This window comes from Halyomorpha halys, unplaced genomic scaffold (assembly GCF_000696795.3).
Source record: "Halyomorpha halys isolate HHAL.00 unplaced genomic scaffold, Hhal_1.1 Scaffold236.1, whole genome shotgun sequence".
NCBI classification, from domain to species: Eukaryota; Metazoa; Arthropoda; class Insecta; order Hemiptera; family Pentatomidae; genus Halyomorpha; species Halyomorpha halys.
The window spans coordinates 784,035-800,460 of record NW_027115525.1 but is presented as its reverse complement, the minus strand read 5'-3'; the positions used below and the strand labels follow the sequence as shown (position 1 = coordinate 800,460).

Below are 16,426 nucleotides of genomic sequence, written 5' to 3'. Positions count from 1 at the left end.
CTGTGTTAACATCTAAGGAGTTGATAATTGATGACCAATTATTATCACACGTATCAGTACCGAGCCTTTGGATTTAATAAGCCTTATTACTATTAAAACGATCAAGTAAGGGTGTATCTTTAACAGAAGCCTTATAATTTTATTGATTGAATGACCATTTAATTTTTTTTTTTTATTTTGTGATTTATCTGTTTGCAAGAAGTACCCTTCTTAGAAGTGCCCTAAATACACAGGACTCCAAAACAACCAAGTATGGTTTAAATATTTTAAAATAAAGAGAAATTTTGTTAAGGAGAAATAAGAAAATTATTAAATAATTATACAAAAAAAAATGTTTTTTTTTTTAGTATGTTCATTTATTTTTAAACTCAATAATTCTTGAGATTTATTGTTTCCATTATGCTGAATATTATATTTGCAGAATTAACTTTTTCTGTATTAGAACATGGATGATCCTTAAGAGTCCACTTGAAAGAAATTCAGTTATCTCATCCTCATCATTACTTTAATAAAAACTATGTATAATTGGTAATCAAAATTTATTTGTCTACCAAGTATAGTTAGGAGTATTAAGAAAATGATGGCTGTTTCAAAACGTTGAAAAATTTTTTTTCATTCAGAGCTCTGTAACTTTAAAACCAGAATTGGGCAAATATTATTCGAATGACAGAGAAGAATGATTTTTTATTCGTGAATTTTCTACTCGAATAATCAATTATTCGTACAAAACATATGATTAACTATCCGAATACTTTTTCATTCGTCATTATTTTACTCTAATAATCAATTATTCGTACAAAACATATGATTAACCATACGATTACTTTTTTATTCATCATTATTTTACACGAATAATCAATTATTCGGGCAAAACAAATCGAATAACCATTTGAATTCTTTTATATTCGTCCATTTTATAGAAAAATAATCTCTTATTCGAAAAAATTAAATGATCAACTATGTGAATACGTTTGTATTTGTATAAAGACATTTTTTGTGTTACAGCTATACATAGATATATTTTATGATCGCGTATAGATTAATTTTAACTTTTCTGATTTCTAACATACAAGGGTCCCTTTTTATGTTTTGGGATTTGTAGAATATGAAAATACTATCGATTTATTTTAACTTTTCTGATTTCTAACATGTTAGGGCCTCTTTATGTTTTGAGGTATGCATATTTCTTATCTTAGTTAAAATAAATCGATACGCGATCTTAAAATCGATAGTATTTTCATATTCTACATATCTTAAAACATATAAAGTGAACCTAACATGTTCGGGATCAAGAAAGTTAAAATGAATCGAAACGCGATAATTAAATCGTTACGCGATCATAAAATCAGTTGCATTTTCATTTTTGGCATATATTGAAACATATAAAGAGACCCTAACATGTTAGAAATCAGAAAAGTTCATATAAATCGATGAGCTATCACAAAATCGATATAATTTTCATATTCTGCATTCCTCAAAACGTATTAAGGGACCCTAAACATGTTAGAAATCAGAAAAGTAAAAATAAATCAATATGCCATGTTAAAATAGCATTTTCATAATCTGCATATCCAGAAACCAAAAAATTGGCCCCTATGTATTAGAAATTAAAAAAAAAAAATCGATATGGGATCTTAAAATCGATAGCATTTTCATTTTGTACACGTCTGAATATGTGAAATAGAACCGTCATGCATAAGAAATTGAAGGTGTTAAAAAGAAAAGTGAATTAAAAATCAAATCAAATTTTTATTCGAATAATATGTATTCGACTAATTTTGTATTCCAATAATTTTTTATTCGATTGAAATAGTTTTTTAAATATTCGAATAAAAAAGTATTCGGATTGTTTAGTCGTATTTTTATTCGAATAAAAATTTATTCGTCTCGTCAATCTAATGAAAACTACGAAAAAAAAAGTATCGAATAATTTTTGTCCAACTCTGTTTAAAACTACCTAAAACACTAGAAAACCTAATAGAAGTTCATTTGGAGAAGACTAAATTTGCTAAAGCATAAGCTCTAATAGAGTTGTTTATGTTCAATAGTTCCCATTATACAGTTTTTTTTTTAATAAGTAACATTTCATAATGAGATAATGAAAAATTATCAGATAGTGAATTTTATGAAAACTACATGCAGGAATCATTCATATTAAAGCTAGTTTAATGTTCTATAATGTACTTTATGACATTTATCTTCGTAGGAGTAATAGTTTTCATGGTATTTGCCAAAATATATTTACAAAATGTTGATTTATTGTAGTTTGAACACAATTTTTGATTTATGAAAAAGGTATCTCAAGAACCATTAGAGATTCATGATGTCTGCCAGCACTCATATTAAAACTAATTTTATATACTATAAAATGATTTGTGATATTTATCTTTGTAGGGGTATTATTTTTTATGATAAATGTTAAAATAAATTGATTTCTAGTTTTTTGGACAAAATTTATATTGTGTCATAAAAACTACTACTCCTACGAAGATAAGAGTTATAATGTACTTTATTATTAGGGGGTCATATTTTACCAAATTTACTCTATTTTAATAATGCTCTATTAGCTTTTCTAGTGTTGTAGATAGTTTTAACATTACCGAGCTACAAATGAAAAATATTTTTTTTTTTTAAACAACCACCATTTTTTATTCCCCCTAGTTAACTATACTTGGCAGAGTTATCAATTTTGATTAATAGTTTTTATTAAAGTAATTATACATTGGGATGAAACAACTGACTTTTTTGTCCTTTTAGGCTCTTGGATTGCTAGTTCCATCCATCTCAACAATTCTCCTAAAAGGTATTAACAGAAGTAGGCGATTTTTTCTGAGGGGATCGAGGCACTACTTTAGTAACTTCGAATCTACAGCAGTGTTGGTTCGAATCTGACCTGAGGATTATTTTGTGCCCACTGGCATAATGAAAACTTGATCCTCCCACTATGGTTAGAATAGGTTTGTTACCTGTAGGATAACCTTTAAAGAAAGGAGCTGGTAGGTTGTAGGCCTTTTGTAAATAGTTTTATTAGAGTTCTGTTTATAGCACTCTCACTTATTCTCCACTAGTTAAAAAAAAAAAAGAAACATGAAAAAGCTGATAATTTTTGGGATGACAATTTAAGAAAAAAATCAATAATTTATACTATCAATACTGGTATCATTTAATTATAAAATTATTAAAATCATCCTGTAATTCATTGAAAAAAAATTATCCTCACCATACACACATAAGATCTTCTGATGTAGTTTTATTAGTGATATCAAGATGCACATCTTATCATCCTTGTTTTTCGCCTATGACATGAAATAATTAGAATAATTACCGCATCTTTTAATGAGCTTTTTAATTTTTATCAGGTACTTACCCATTCTTAAAGTCGCTGCAGAAGATTAAAGTTTCATTGCAAATATACCCAGCAGGGCAGCACCACATCAGTCTTTTACACATTATTTCGCCTTTATGATCTTCTTTATCTTTTTTCTTAGCTTTCACCTCTAAAAATAGATGTTATATTTTGATTATAGCTTTTGATTGAGTCTGGCATCCAGGTCTACTCTAAACACTTCTTCACTTCCTTCCCCCTACATATTACCTTTTAATCGGCTCCTACCTCTCTGATAGAACCTTTAAAGTAAATTATAACTTAGCCTACTCATCTCTCTTTTCTCAGTCCGCTGGTGTTCCTCAAGGTAGTACCTTAGGTCCCATTCTTTATACGGTTTATACAGCTGACATCCTAACCCACCCTAATACAGTCCTAACAACATATGCTGATGACCCATGTATACTGTCTGGTACAGGTAGCAGCTACAAAAAAAATCTTCCAATAGGACCAGGGATTTGAAACCCATAGCACTAAATGGCCTCCCTGGAAAATCTGAAGATTCAATATTTTAGCCTGATAAACCAAGTTTGGTAATAGTCTGTTGGACAGTTTCACCTACTCTAAGAATCTGATCTCTCCATGGGTACATTTTTATGCAAGTTAAAATGTAATAAAGTTTATGAAAGAAGCCTCTTCATAGTGTTTATATCTCAAAGTCCTATTATATTCCAAATTGATATCAAAATGATGGGATAAAAAATTACCAATTTGCAATAATGATCATGCTATCAGATGTGATGGAAAAGAACCGAGAGATTTACAAAATAATTTCTTTAGACAGAGACGTCAACAAAATTAATTTCCTTCTGAACCATTTAAACCAAATTCTTAAAACATCACATTTATGGGTACTGTCAGGTCAATTGTGGTATATAACATTGAGTATGAAGAAAATATACCTAAATTAAAATTAAAAAATTGAGTTAGGGGATATCATTGACAGACTTAACTGCATCAGTAACACTGACTTTACTTAAAACCAGACATAAAAATGAGTCTGGAACTTCAAACTATAATCAATTTTCTAGTAGATGATATATAATATAGAATATCTAATAAAGAAACGTATAAATATTCCTAATGATGAGAGATAATTGACTGTGGATAAATTAAAACGTGGAGAAGATGGTTGAGGGTGCGGTCAATATATAACAAAAATAGGTTGAAATAAATTATTTAATAGTGTCAATGTTTCGGCCAGAATTTCTACCCTTCATCGGGGCTAAGAACAAAGAACAAGATAACAACCAATGAATATAAAAAATAAATTATAAAAAGAATGATATAAAGTAAATAATTGTACAGAATAAAATTAAAGTGATGAAAGAAGTGAAAAATAAAATGAATATATAGGTAATTGAGTAAGTAAGTAACAATAACATAATTTAGGAAAGAAAATAAAAATTCAAAGTTACATAATGCAAAGAAATATGAATATTTTTCTTTTTTAATAATTTAAAAATTAAAATTATGGAAAGAAAAAATAAAATTGATTGAAAGAAAATATATGTAACTAATGAAATATGTAATCATAATATTAGATAAAGAAACAAAATGATGAAGTTAGGTTAGACAAAAGAAGTGAATAGAAAACATAACAATAATAATATATGCTGAACATAACTAGTAATGTGTGATTATATATTATATTTTGACAGCACTCCCCAACCATCTCCTCGTATAAAAATATTCCGTTGAATTATCTATTTCAGATGATAAAGTCAGCAGATGTCCTGGAACACCCCGGTCAAATTACAGAATTCCCGGATAAGTAATGAATTATCCTCAAGTAATTCATTAGTTCAGTTTTATCAAAATGAATAAAAAAGAAACTGGAAACAAATAAAGTCTAACATCGGCCAATTACATAGCAAATATCATTGGAACACAATTTCGATTATCAGTGAAATGAGCTACTATTCATTAAAATATATTTCAATTTTTTCATAATATTCCCATTAAATTAATATTGAATATATTTTTTCTTTTGTACATTTCACTTTTATGTAAAAGTTCTTTGCCAAATAAGCTGATAGTATCCTCAATTTGATAGTAACCTTTTATTTCAAATCAATTGATAAGTTACTAGAATTTATTATTATTAGACTAACTATTGTTAAAATAGTAAACTTATGCAAATTTATTTACCAATTATCATTAATTTAAAATAATGTGTATATATCTAATTGTTTTTATAATGAAATACAAATTTATTGAGTTTATTATTGTTTGTTTTATTTTAGTTTATCAATATTGTTAATAAATAAAAACTTTTATTATTTTAATTTATATATGTGAGTTTTGTTATACTCACAGCTGTTCTAAGAACAGCTTATTTGATAATGTATCCTAGAAGATAAAGTTTTACTTTCTGAGTAAAACATTTGCTTAAAATTGTATAACTGTAAAATTTAGCTTATCTAAACCTAATAAGACAACAAACAATATTATTTGTTAGTTATATCCTTATCAAATCAAGGATTAAGGACCATATGATTGGAATTAGTGAAAAGTAAAATTAATATAATTTCATATGACAAAAAGATTTTGACCTGAGTTATCATCTTGCTCCTGTGCAACTAATTTTGAGTCTGGATTGACAGGTGACAATTGCTGTTGGTTTTCAATATCTAGTACATTCAGGACCAATGGTTGGTGTTCTTCAATTTCAAGGATACTGAGGGCCAATGGTTGGTGCTCTTCTATACCTAGAATTCTAAAGGCCAAAATACTGGTACAGGTCACAGTTAACAATATGATGTACCTGATCATCTTGCTACAGTCTAACAATCGAAACTCAACTGTTGATTTTCTTTTAAGCTGTTTATCTCCTTATCTATTTAATCTTTTAATAACCAGGTTAGAAAATTGGATTAAAAATATGCCATTGGGAATAACAATTTTTTCTTAATCTTTAGTCCTTTTAATCACTTAAGTAATGAATGAGTTATTATCATAGTGTTAAAATGTTTCATCAGAAAATAAAAACAATTTTAAATTTTTTGTATCTGGATATCAACATTATTTGTATCTTTTTTTTTTTTTTTATTTCTTACAAATTGTGAATTGTGTTTATTTGCCAGTTCCAAATGATACTTTTTTCACATTTACAGAGAGTAATATCAATGTCTGAAATAATAGTCAAGGCTATGGGGATAAAAATTTGGATTTTTCTGCAAAGTTTCAAGAGGGTTTGACATTTTTCACTTTCATATTTTTACCAATGGGAACCACAATGCCACATCATATTATTTTCCGGAAATATCTGGTGGGGGCCGTACTATTAATAGGCACATTTACTGTATTTACAGAATAATAACCCTGCAGAGGTGAAGCGTTGAGCATTTTGCTCATGTTGAGAAAGAAACCTCTGTATTTTCCTAGCACTTCATCTGTTTTGTCTACCTTCCATAAACCCTTTGATATTGTTATTACTGCTTGTTTATGTTACTCCATCTTTTACCTTCCCACCTATACTCAATTCAGTTTTGCTCTGACCTCTTCCTAACAGTAAGATAGCGTTTCTCTCACCTGCATACTCCTTTTTTCTCATTTTGCTCACCTGGACACCTCCTGTGTTTATTATTTTAGAGCATATACCGAAGCAAGAAGATCTTAAATTTTTATGAAATCAGGATTCTTCAGCCCCTGATGCAATATCTACAATTTACAATTTCAATTTTAAATTCCATTGAAAATAATCTTAAAGATTTTTTTCATCATAACATCAAATTATATAAATTAAATAATACAAATCGTTTACCATGAGATAAATGCTTACAGGAAACCTCTTAGGGGACAAATAAGTAGGACACCACCCGGGTTAAATAGGAAGAATGTGACTTGTGCGCTACCTAGTGGCGTCTATTCAACTCTGAGAAACTTCAGTTACCGTCCGGTAGATATCGCAGTAAGTGCGACAAAGTCTATTTTTTTCCGATCCCTCCAAAACAGCTTTTCTTTTTTTTTTTTTTTTTTCCGAACCCTCTAAAACAGAAATAAAAGTGAATTAATAAGTGCATTATTGTAAAAAAAAGAAAAAGTAATTCGTGTTGTGTCTTACCTTTTGCTACCTTTGGTATTTTAAGGTTACCTGTTATGTTTGATAGCTCATATGTGATATTAGTGATATTAAACATAACAGGTAACCTTAAAATACCAAAGGTAGCTAAAGGTAAGACAACACGAATTACTTTTTCTTTTTTCACAGTAATGCACTTATAAGTTCACTTTTATTTCTGTTTTAGAGGGTTCGGAAAAAAAAAGCTTCTGAGGAAACGGTCTTACCGTTAGGCACATTCTCACTGAATGTATTGCTCACGAACCACACCTGCTGTCTTCAGATTTACAGGAGATGTTGAGAGAAGATCCCACTACAATAACAAAACTTTTTAACTTCTTAAAAATCATTAATATTTACGATCACATATAGTCTAACTGTCCAGCAATAGATATAAGTGGATGCAAAATTCATTATAGCAATTTACTAACTACCTCAAATCTAATCGCAACTTTGTAAAATGTAAATCATAATTGTAAATATGTCATTGTAATTGTAAATTTGTAACTTGTAATTGTAATGTAATGTAAGTTGTAATCGTAATTTTTAATTTGTAACTTTCTCACTTTGTTAATATGTCAATTGTTATCTACTAACTTTGTAAACTCATTGTAAATGACCCTAGTGGTCGAAACACTTAAATAAATAAAACAGAAAAAACAATTAATTAATGAATCCTTTATTATGTGAAAAAGGAATAAATCGTATTGGATATTACCTTTTACAACCTTTGGTATTTTAAGATTACCCGTAGTGTTTATTTATTATTTGTGAAATGGCCATTCTAAATGATCCTAGTTTAAAATCCGGAGGTGAGGGGCCTCCTCATGTTGATTCGCATAGAAGATAGAGAAAATAAAAACATTAATTATTAAAGACAATATATAATGGTAAAATAATAAGAAAACAGTCAGAAGTCTAAACGAAGTGTGGTGGAGGGGGAGGGGGTGCATTAGAAGATGGAGTTATAAGGTGATGTTGATAGGGTTTTTGGAAATTTTCCTCCCCTGCCACCTCGCAGGAAGGGGGGATGGGATGATATATTGGAATACTGGATTGAAGGAAGCAGGGAGACTGTCAGTTTGATGTGTTGTACAGTTTCTAGCTGTAGTTCGTTATGAATGTGCGTCATGTTACGTCTTTCTAGAGATGTCCCTCGGCATATCTTCTGTAGTGTACTGTTTTGGTATTGTTTTAGTGATTTCAGGGCTGTTGGGTAGAGAAAATGTAGAAGTGGTGCACCATGGAGGAGTGATGGTTGTAATCTTACTTTTTAATGAGTAATTTGAGTCCGAGTGATACACCTGGTGATGAGGTGTTTGAGTTGGTATGACGTTGACTTAACGATTTGTATTCTGTTTTGTATGTGAGGAGTGAAAGATAGGTGTGATTCTAGCTTCATGCCGAGGTATGTGAGATGTTTCTTGGTTTGTACTGTCTGTTCGTTGAGTTTTGGTGCTCTGTTTGGAATTTTCTAGTATGTGAAGGTGATGGCGTACGTTATTTGTGGAAAAAAGTCTATCTGAATGTTCGTAACCATTTTAAGGCGGATCTACTTGTTGGCAACTCGCCACAAATCAGAGGCTTGTCCAAATGCTCGGTAAATAAAGGAACCGTCCGAGCAGACCATCCACATGTCAGTGTTTTTCAGAGAGGCAAGCATGGCGGACTTACAAGTAGTTTCAGCCATTGCACTTGGATTGTATTATTTTTATTACAAAAAAAAAAGAAAATGAGAGGAGATTAAATAAAATTAAATATAAATATATGAGATTAAATATAAAACTTTTTATTAAAAGTAACAGCAAACACCTCCAACCTCCTAGTAGCTCTCAGTTGCAACTAAACAAAGAACAATGGTGGAGACGCTACACGAGTACTCTTACGAATCCCCTTTGATCTGTGTCCAAATAACCGACTCTCGACGGATCGGCAACAAAAAGCCAACTCGTACCAGCCAAGCCAAGCAACCCATCTACATGCTCGTGCATGCGTGAGTTCCTCTCGGCTTAGCCAACCTGTAGATTCGCCTTTAGATTTTAATGGGAACCTACGTTTACTCTATGTGTATTCACTTTTATTTTCTTCCTATTTTATTGAGTTATATCCAACAACTGAAAGACATTTTCTTTTCTTCGTTTATTTCTTTTGCATGACTAAATATGAGGAACAGTAAATATTCTTGAAAAATAGTTATTAAAGTATTTCAGGAGCGTAAATCCAAAAGTACATGTCATTTAAGAATAACTAAAATGTTCGCTCATTTTTCGGTGATCAATATCTTGAAAACTATCGCAACTACAAGTAAAGTATTAAAATCTATTCCTTAGTAACTTTCCTAAAACTTGAGTCCTAATAGAACACTTTACGTTCTATATTTTCATAGATATAGTTTTTCGAATATATATATTTTTTTCACAAACAAGAAACATTTCCCAAATCACACGCAAATCCATAACTGTGTTATCTTTGGGTTCCCAAGGCGCTCTCAAGTCTCCCGCTGGTATTCCGAGTTGAAGTGGCTCTATCCAACCTCCCGAAGGCAATACCTCCTTGGTGTTTTTCTATTCCAAGTTCTTAACATCAAAAAACCTACATATATCCTAGTTCTCCTCACTCTTCGTTCGTCCATCCACTCATTAAACACCAGATCCCATCCGAATGATTTATATATGCCCTCCTTCTTTAGCAAATCCTTCGTCATACGTCCAATCTCCCTCTGGAATTCTCTTCCCATCTCCATTCGCCAGTCCTCATCCATTCTCTCCTTTAAACAACACCTATTCCTTCATTTATTGAATAACCAAATCTCCACATCTTTGTAATCAAATAAATAGGCATGTATTGATTAACATTATAAACAGTAGTAAAGCCAATATACCAATATAATTTCATTCTACTATCTGAAAATTTGTAAATGGTCCCCAGATAAAATCTCACTATTTGAACCATGTATTTATTCTTAGGGGACATATGTCCCAGATAAAGTTATTTTTTCATTTCATTTCATCATATGTCTAACGTTTTGGCCTATCCGGCCATCATTAAAGACAATCATAAGCTAAGTTTCACAGCCTCAGCATTAATTTATAAAACATTGCAGGCTATTATGCTCAAGTCAAATAAACATAGTAAAAAATAAACCTGCATTTATCACTGCAATATTTAATAATAAAATCTATTCTTTGCAGACATTGTGCTTTACTATCTTGCAAGAACTAGATTGTTTATACTACAGAATAGATGTTATTATTAAATGTTAATGAGACAAATACGGGTTTATTTTTGACTGGATTTATTTGGCTTGGGCATAATAGCCTGCAAGGTTTTATAAATTAATGTTGAGGCTGTGAAACTTAACTTAGTATTGTCTTCAATGGTGGGCAGATTGGCTGAAACGTTAGACATGTGATATGACTTCTAAATAAGTGTAGAAACTTGTTAGATAACCTTTGTTATTAACAATGAAACTACCAGTTTCTAACAAAATAATAAAATGGATGTAGTTTTTAATGATTATTTTTTTAAGAACAGAAGTTTTCAAGATGTTTGGAAGCCTCAGGCTTCCATTCTTGAATAACTTACCGAAAAAAATTCGAATTTTGAGTTTCTAAAGTAAATTTTTGAACGCGTCTGCTCAATACGCGGCACAGCACTAGTTTAGCAGATAGGTTTCTTTTGTGTCTGTACTAACCCTAGTTTCGTATGAGTCAAGAACCGAGAGGTACGAATTACTGCGTTTGTTACTTTTTGGAACGCCCGCCATTTTCAAACTCCCCTGAACTAGATTGGCAGACTCGTTAATTTTCACTCCTAAGTATATGTAGTTTACATTAATGAATTTGAAAATTGGGGTGAGATAACTGCCTTTCTTTTCCTCTTGGGCTCCTGTACTATTTGGGCCAGTGGTGGAACCTCTAATGCCCTCAGTGGGGAGAAGAGGAAACTTGAAGCATGAGAAAGACATCCTTTTCTACGGGCAATAATTTTCTTTCCATTCATAGTGAAAAATGAGTGAGTAGAGACACTCTGAAGGGTCCAGCAGAGGAGAGATGAAATCTCAAGTAAGAAATCGTAAGTCCACATCTTCCCATATAATTCACACCATCACGTCATCATCATCAATAATCATATCTACAGTTCTTCTAGACCCTAATCAATAATAATTGACATACCTAATCATCATTAATAAGCATATCTACAGTTCTTCTAGACCCTAATCAATATTAATTAACATACCTAATCATAAATGTTCTATTACACCACCTGTAAATTATAAAATAGATTTTATAGCTGTTAATTATGTTTTATTTTTGATAACAATTCATTTTCATTGCAATCAATATATAAATGCAGTCCACTACAAATCCAACCAGCCAATCAAAACTGAAGGATTGCCTGGTCTTAGGTAAAGGCGCACTTCATACAGAGAGTTTATGATATATTTTGTAGGATTTAAAAATACATTATATCTATTTTATAAATCATTTGATTCTGTAAAATCAATAGTAGAAATTTGTATAATATAAATTTTGTTGGTGAACTCATTCTTTTTTTATTATATTTTAAATAAATCCGTACAAAGAATTTTTTGTTTTTTACTTATAAATGAACAATATTATAGTTTTAACAAATTAAATCACTAAGCATCACTGAGTTTGTAAAAGAAAATTTTTTTTTTTAATTTTTAAAACTTTAAACTATACAATTTATAATAAAATATATAAAAGAAAATTAAATAAATAAAAAAAATTGCATTCATATTGTTGAATTTTTTTACACAGTTTTTCTTAACATGTTTTGTAATCCGACCCTCCCCCCAGCAGCAGTTAGTTAAACTATATATTAATATAATGTTTACAGAATATAAATATATTCTATAATTTATATGTTATGAATTCTTCCTTCGAGACGTTAATCATTTTTAATTTACAGTGTACATATTTATGAAGAGGATGAAGTGTAAAATATTGTGATAGTTCGTCTTATTCTAAGTCAGGACGGATTTATTCTGTATCTCATTAATCTACAATGACAGATGATACAGTTGTATTGTAGACTGATATACCTTATAAATAAGTATTGCCTTTTCTTAAGATTTAAAAAAAAAAGAACTATTTATCGTATTATACTGTCTATAACCATAATTCTAACATATTTATCATGGAATATGAGCTATATAAAACAATCAATAAAAACTTTAAATTTTATCGAAGCTGCTCTACTGAACCATTCTCATATTTTTGCCACATTTTATTCAATTGATAAATATTAATTAATCATTACACTTCACTATGAATTATTGAATTTAAATTAGTAATTTTAAGTAAAAGTTTACTCGATTGCAAAAAAAAATTCCCCTCCTCCATTTGGTTTAGGGAGAGAAAATTATCTTCCCTCTTCCCATTCATCTATCAATGACATTATTCCAGACTGGGCAGTGATTGAAACTAATTACATTAAAAATATCCGACTTAGGAAATTTCCAATATTTCAATCGAAAAAGGCAATCCTTCCTGGTCGGATCCGCCCCACTAATATCCTCAGGGAACGACGGTCCTATATCAATTTTGAAATAGTTGCTTAAAACGGGAAGAGGAGGCTTAAGATATTTAAATCGAGTAACATTTATAAACCGACTGACATTGGAAAACTGCGTGAAAACCCGCCACTGCCGCCCTTTGTGGTAGTCTTATTTATCTCTCCTTTGAAACAGAAACTTATAGCGAGTATGTTGGTCGATGTACGCTACATCAAAATTTTACAAGAGGAGATCATAACCAAAAAATGCAAACATTCCCGATGGGACCCATCCCTATAAAAACCCCAGGGAGTGATGGAACTATATCACTTTTGAAATATTTATTTAAAACGGGAAAAGGAAACTTAAGATAGTCAAATTAAGCAATATTTAAAAAGCGCCTGAAATTTGAAAACGGCGTAAAGTAGTTCAGGATGATAGGATTTTATTAGATCATTTATATGAAATTTCAGGATGATCATCGTAGAACAGTTGGGAAAAGAGGAAATTGTAAGGATTAAAGGTGATATAGTGTAATTTATTGGTATATTTTTTATTTATTTCAGAGAATAAGGAATTTTCATTGAAGCCACAAAATTACAAAAATTAAGGCTTCATTTTGGGGGAGACCACCTTGCTGCCGTTTCATTTATCAAGGAAGATTATAGGGATGGTTGGTACTAGACAGCGATTGTGGTACAGGTTTATTGTGATGAATGAGGTTCTGGTGAATGAAAGGGCGTACCCAGGATCAAACCTAGATGGGGGGGGGGTGGACAAGCCATAGTCAATCAGGGGTTTTTTCTTGCCCTTTGATGTGCGTTTGTGTTTACTCAGTTTGAGTCGGTGCCCTCTGAACTTTAGTATAAAAAAGTAATCTTAGATTTTCTTTCCATTAGAATCTGACTTTATGAGCCGAAATCTCTTCTTTGTTATTCATGTTAGAAGTACAGACATTCTAGTAAAAATTGCTAAACAAAGAACTGTGGAGAATGTGGAGAAAATACACACAGTAGTGAAACTTGTAATAATTCCTCCAAATGCTCTAACTGCCACGATGATCATCCAGCTTATCGTAGTAAATGTTCAATATATGAAAGGAAAAAGAAAATTGAAAAAAATCGAGTACAGGATACAGTCTCATATCGTCAAGCGGAAGCAATTATTAAATAACAAGAGACAGAAAATGGTTGGATCAGAATTCACGCGAATGTTGTGTCGGCTCCTCCCCCTCCATCGCCATATTAAAAGTCCGTAACTGAGACTCTGCTAGAATAGTTAGCTAAGTTGGATAATACCGTCGGAATTTTATATAAAAAAATAAGTACTGTAGAATCCAATTTGGTAAATAGTAACACATATGTCAGAATTGACTGCAGCGACGAATCACTAGTAACTTCACGGAACAATAGTGAATAACTTAGAAATAAAAATAATTTTGCCAACCTCCAAAAAGTAACATGAAAACAAAATTCATTCCACAGGAGCATCAAGTTTAACTATTTTAGAAAATAATTTAAATAAAAACAGGCCAGTGTCTCAAAACTCTTCTTTTAGTAAAGAGACTTCTTCTTCGAAAAATAAAAAAAAATGTAGTATTGACAATAAAAAAAAAGAAAAAAGTAGGCAATAAAAATTAACTGTCTATTCTACTTATACTTGCTGCCATTGAATATTTGTTCCAATAATAACAATTACCTCAATATGCCCAATAATATATTTTTTCTTTATCTTATCCTATGTTTTTCAGCATCATAATTCTTATAATAATTAACTATTTCTTTTCTGCATTTGCCCCTGTTTGTCTGTTAATGGTAATTTGATATTTATCTGTATGGCTGTCAACCGTTATATTTTATTTTTACTACTATTTTGTGATTTCTAATTTTAACTCTAATACAAATAGCTTTATACGAAACAGGCTCGGCTTATATTCTTCGGCAGGGGGTATAGGTAGAATCTTTTATTTAAAATTAATATTATGCAATGGATTTTAAATGGTTTATTTTATCGTAGAAATGAATTAAAATGCTTACTGAATTACTATAGTTGCTCTGTAACTTGCTTACAAGAAACAAATTTAAAACCTACTGATATGTTTAAATTTCAGAGATATTCTATTAGGAGATAAGATTATACAGATGATCGTTTTGCTTGTGACGGGGTGTGTTTTTATTGGAAGAGAATATTCCCTTTAATGACTTACATATTACCTCTAATATGCAAGCAGTAGCAGTAAGAATTTTATCACAACCTCGCCCGTTCACATTATGCTCTCTATACCTCCCTCCTGGCCGATTATTCTCAGTTCAACAATTGAAGGACTTGTCACATTCATTGCTCTCACCAGTAATTCTCGCTGAGGACTCTAATTCTCATAATTCAATTTGGGGTAATGGCCACTTTGATAAGAAGGGTAAATTTGTCGAGTCTTTCATAGATAATTGTAATTTAAATATTATAAACAATCCAATATTTCCTCTGTTGCAGATCTGGAAAACTTTCAGCAATAGATCTTACTATCACTAACCCCCTGTTACAAGCCACAACTAAATGGTCCGGACAAGATCTGAATTGCTAAACAACAACACTAGAAGATCTTAGAGAACATTAATCAAATAGTAAATTTGCTGAAATATTAGCCCTAGAAGAGCTATTTACGTCCAATAATTCTCGAAATATAGCTTTTTAAAAAGCAAAATTTCGTAAAAATCTACTGAAAGATTAGTAGTTAGTTAATTTATTTTGAGAAATCTATATCTAAGGAACTATGTGACTTATAGGTGTTTATTAGTACTCAAATTAAAGCTAGTTTAATGGACTATAAAGAAGTTTATGACCTTTACCTTCGTAGGAATAGTAGTTTTCATGTTAGTTTCTAAAATAAATTTATTTTTAGTTGTTCCAACGATAAATTTTATTTATGAAAAACTTTATTTCAGAAAACATAGATGTCTACCAGAACTCAAATTAAAGCCAGTTAAATTTACTATAGAATAGTTTATAACTTATCTTTGTATGATTAGTAGTTTTTATGATATTTGACAAAATAAATTCACAAACTGTTATTTTCTAGTTGTTCGAATGTTTGATTTTGAAAAAATATATCTTTAGACCCATAAGACGCATATAAATCTGCCAGCACTCAAAATAAAGGAAATTTAACTTACTACAATGTAGTTTATTACATTGTATGTATGTATTAGTACTTATCTTCGTAGGGGTAGTAGTTTTTTTTATTATCCGCTTATGAATATAAATTTGGCAAATGAAAATTTGTCCGAACAACTATAAATCAAGTTATTTTATCAAACATCATGAAAACTACCTACCTACGACGAAAACGAAATGAACTGCTTTATAGCTCATTAGACTTACTTCAATTTGAGTGTTAACAGACATTTGTACGTCAAATGCTTTTTGAGATATAGATTTTTCAAAATAAATTCACTAACTA

The 16,426-nt window shown here is 30.5% G+C and overlaps 1 protein-coding gene across 2 annotated transcripts; it reads right to left on the bottom strand.

The window, feature by feature from the left end:
* Positions 1-33: 33 nt before the first annotated feature.
* LOC106679957 (uncharacterized) lies at positions 34-6,212 on the bottom strand. 2 transcript variants are annotated; one of them, XM_014419371.2, is made up of 4 exons: positions 5,941-6,212; positions 3,368-3,497; positions 3,221-3,296; positions 34-3,064 (listed from the first exon to the last, which is right to left on the bottom strand). In XM_014419371.2, exons 1-3 carry the CDS (start codon positions 6,158-6,160, stop codon positions 3,263-3,265), a joined length of 384 nt encoding a protein of 127 aa, XP_014274857.1. In that variant the 5' UTR covers positions 6,161-6,212; the 3' UTR covers positions 34-3,064; positions 3,221-3,262. The 2 variants fall into 2 exon arrangements, with proteins under 2 accessions (XP_014274857.1, XP_014274856.1); XM_014419370.2 differs by lacking the exon at positions 34-3,064 and having other exon boundaries at positions 3,139-3,296; positions 5,941-6,209.
* Positions 6,213-16,426: the final 10,214 nt, after the last annotated feature.

Bases quoted from the DNA above. Each gene is read 5' to 3' on its own strand.
- LOC106679957 (XM_014419371.2), bottom strand. From the start codon at position 6,160: ATGATCAGGTACATCATATTGTTAACTGTGACCTGTACCAGTATTTTG. The intron at 3,498-5,940 runs GTCAAAATCTTT...ATCTATTTTTAG, and splicing joins GGAGCAAGATGATAACTCAG to AGGTGAAAGCTAAGAAAAAA. The intron at 3,297-3,367 runs GTAAGTACCTGA...TTCATGTCATAG, and splicing joins TGCAGCGACTTTAAGAATGG to GCGAAAAACAAGGATGATAA.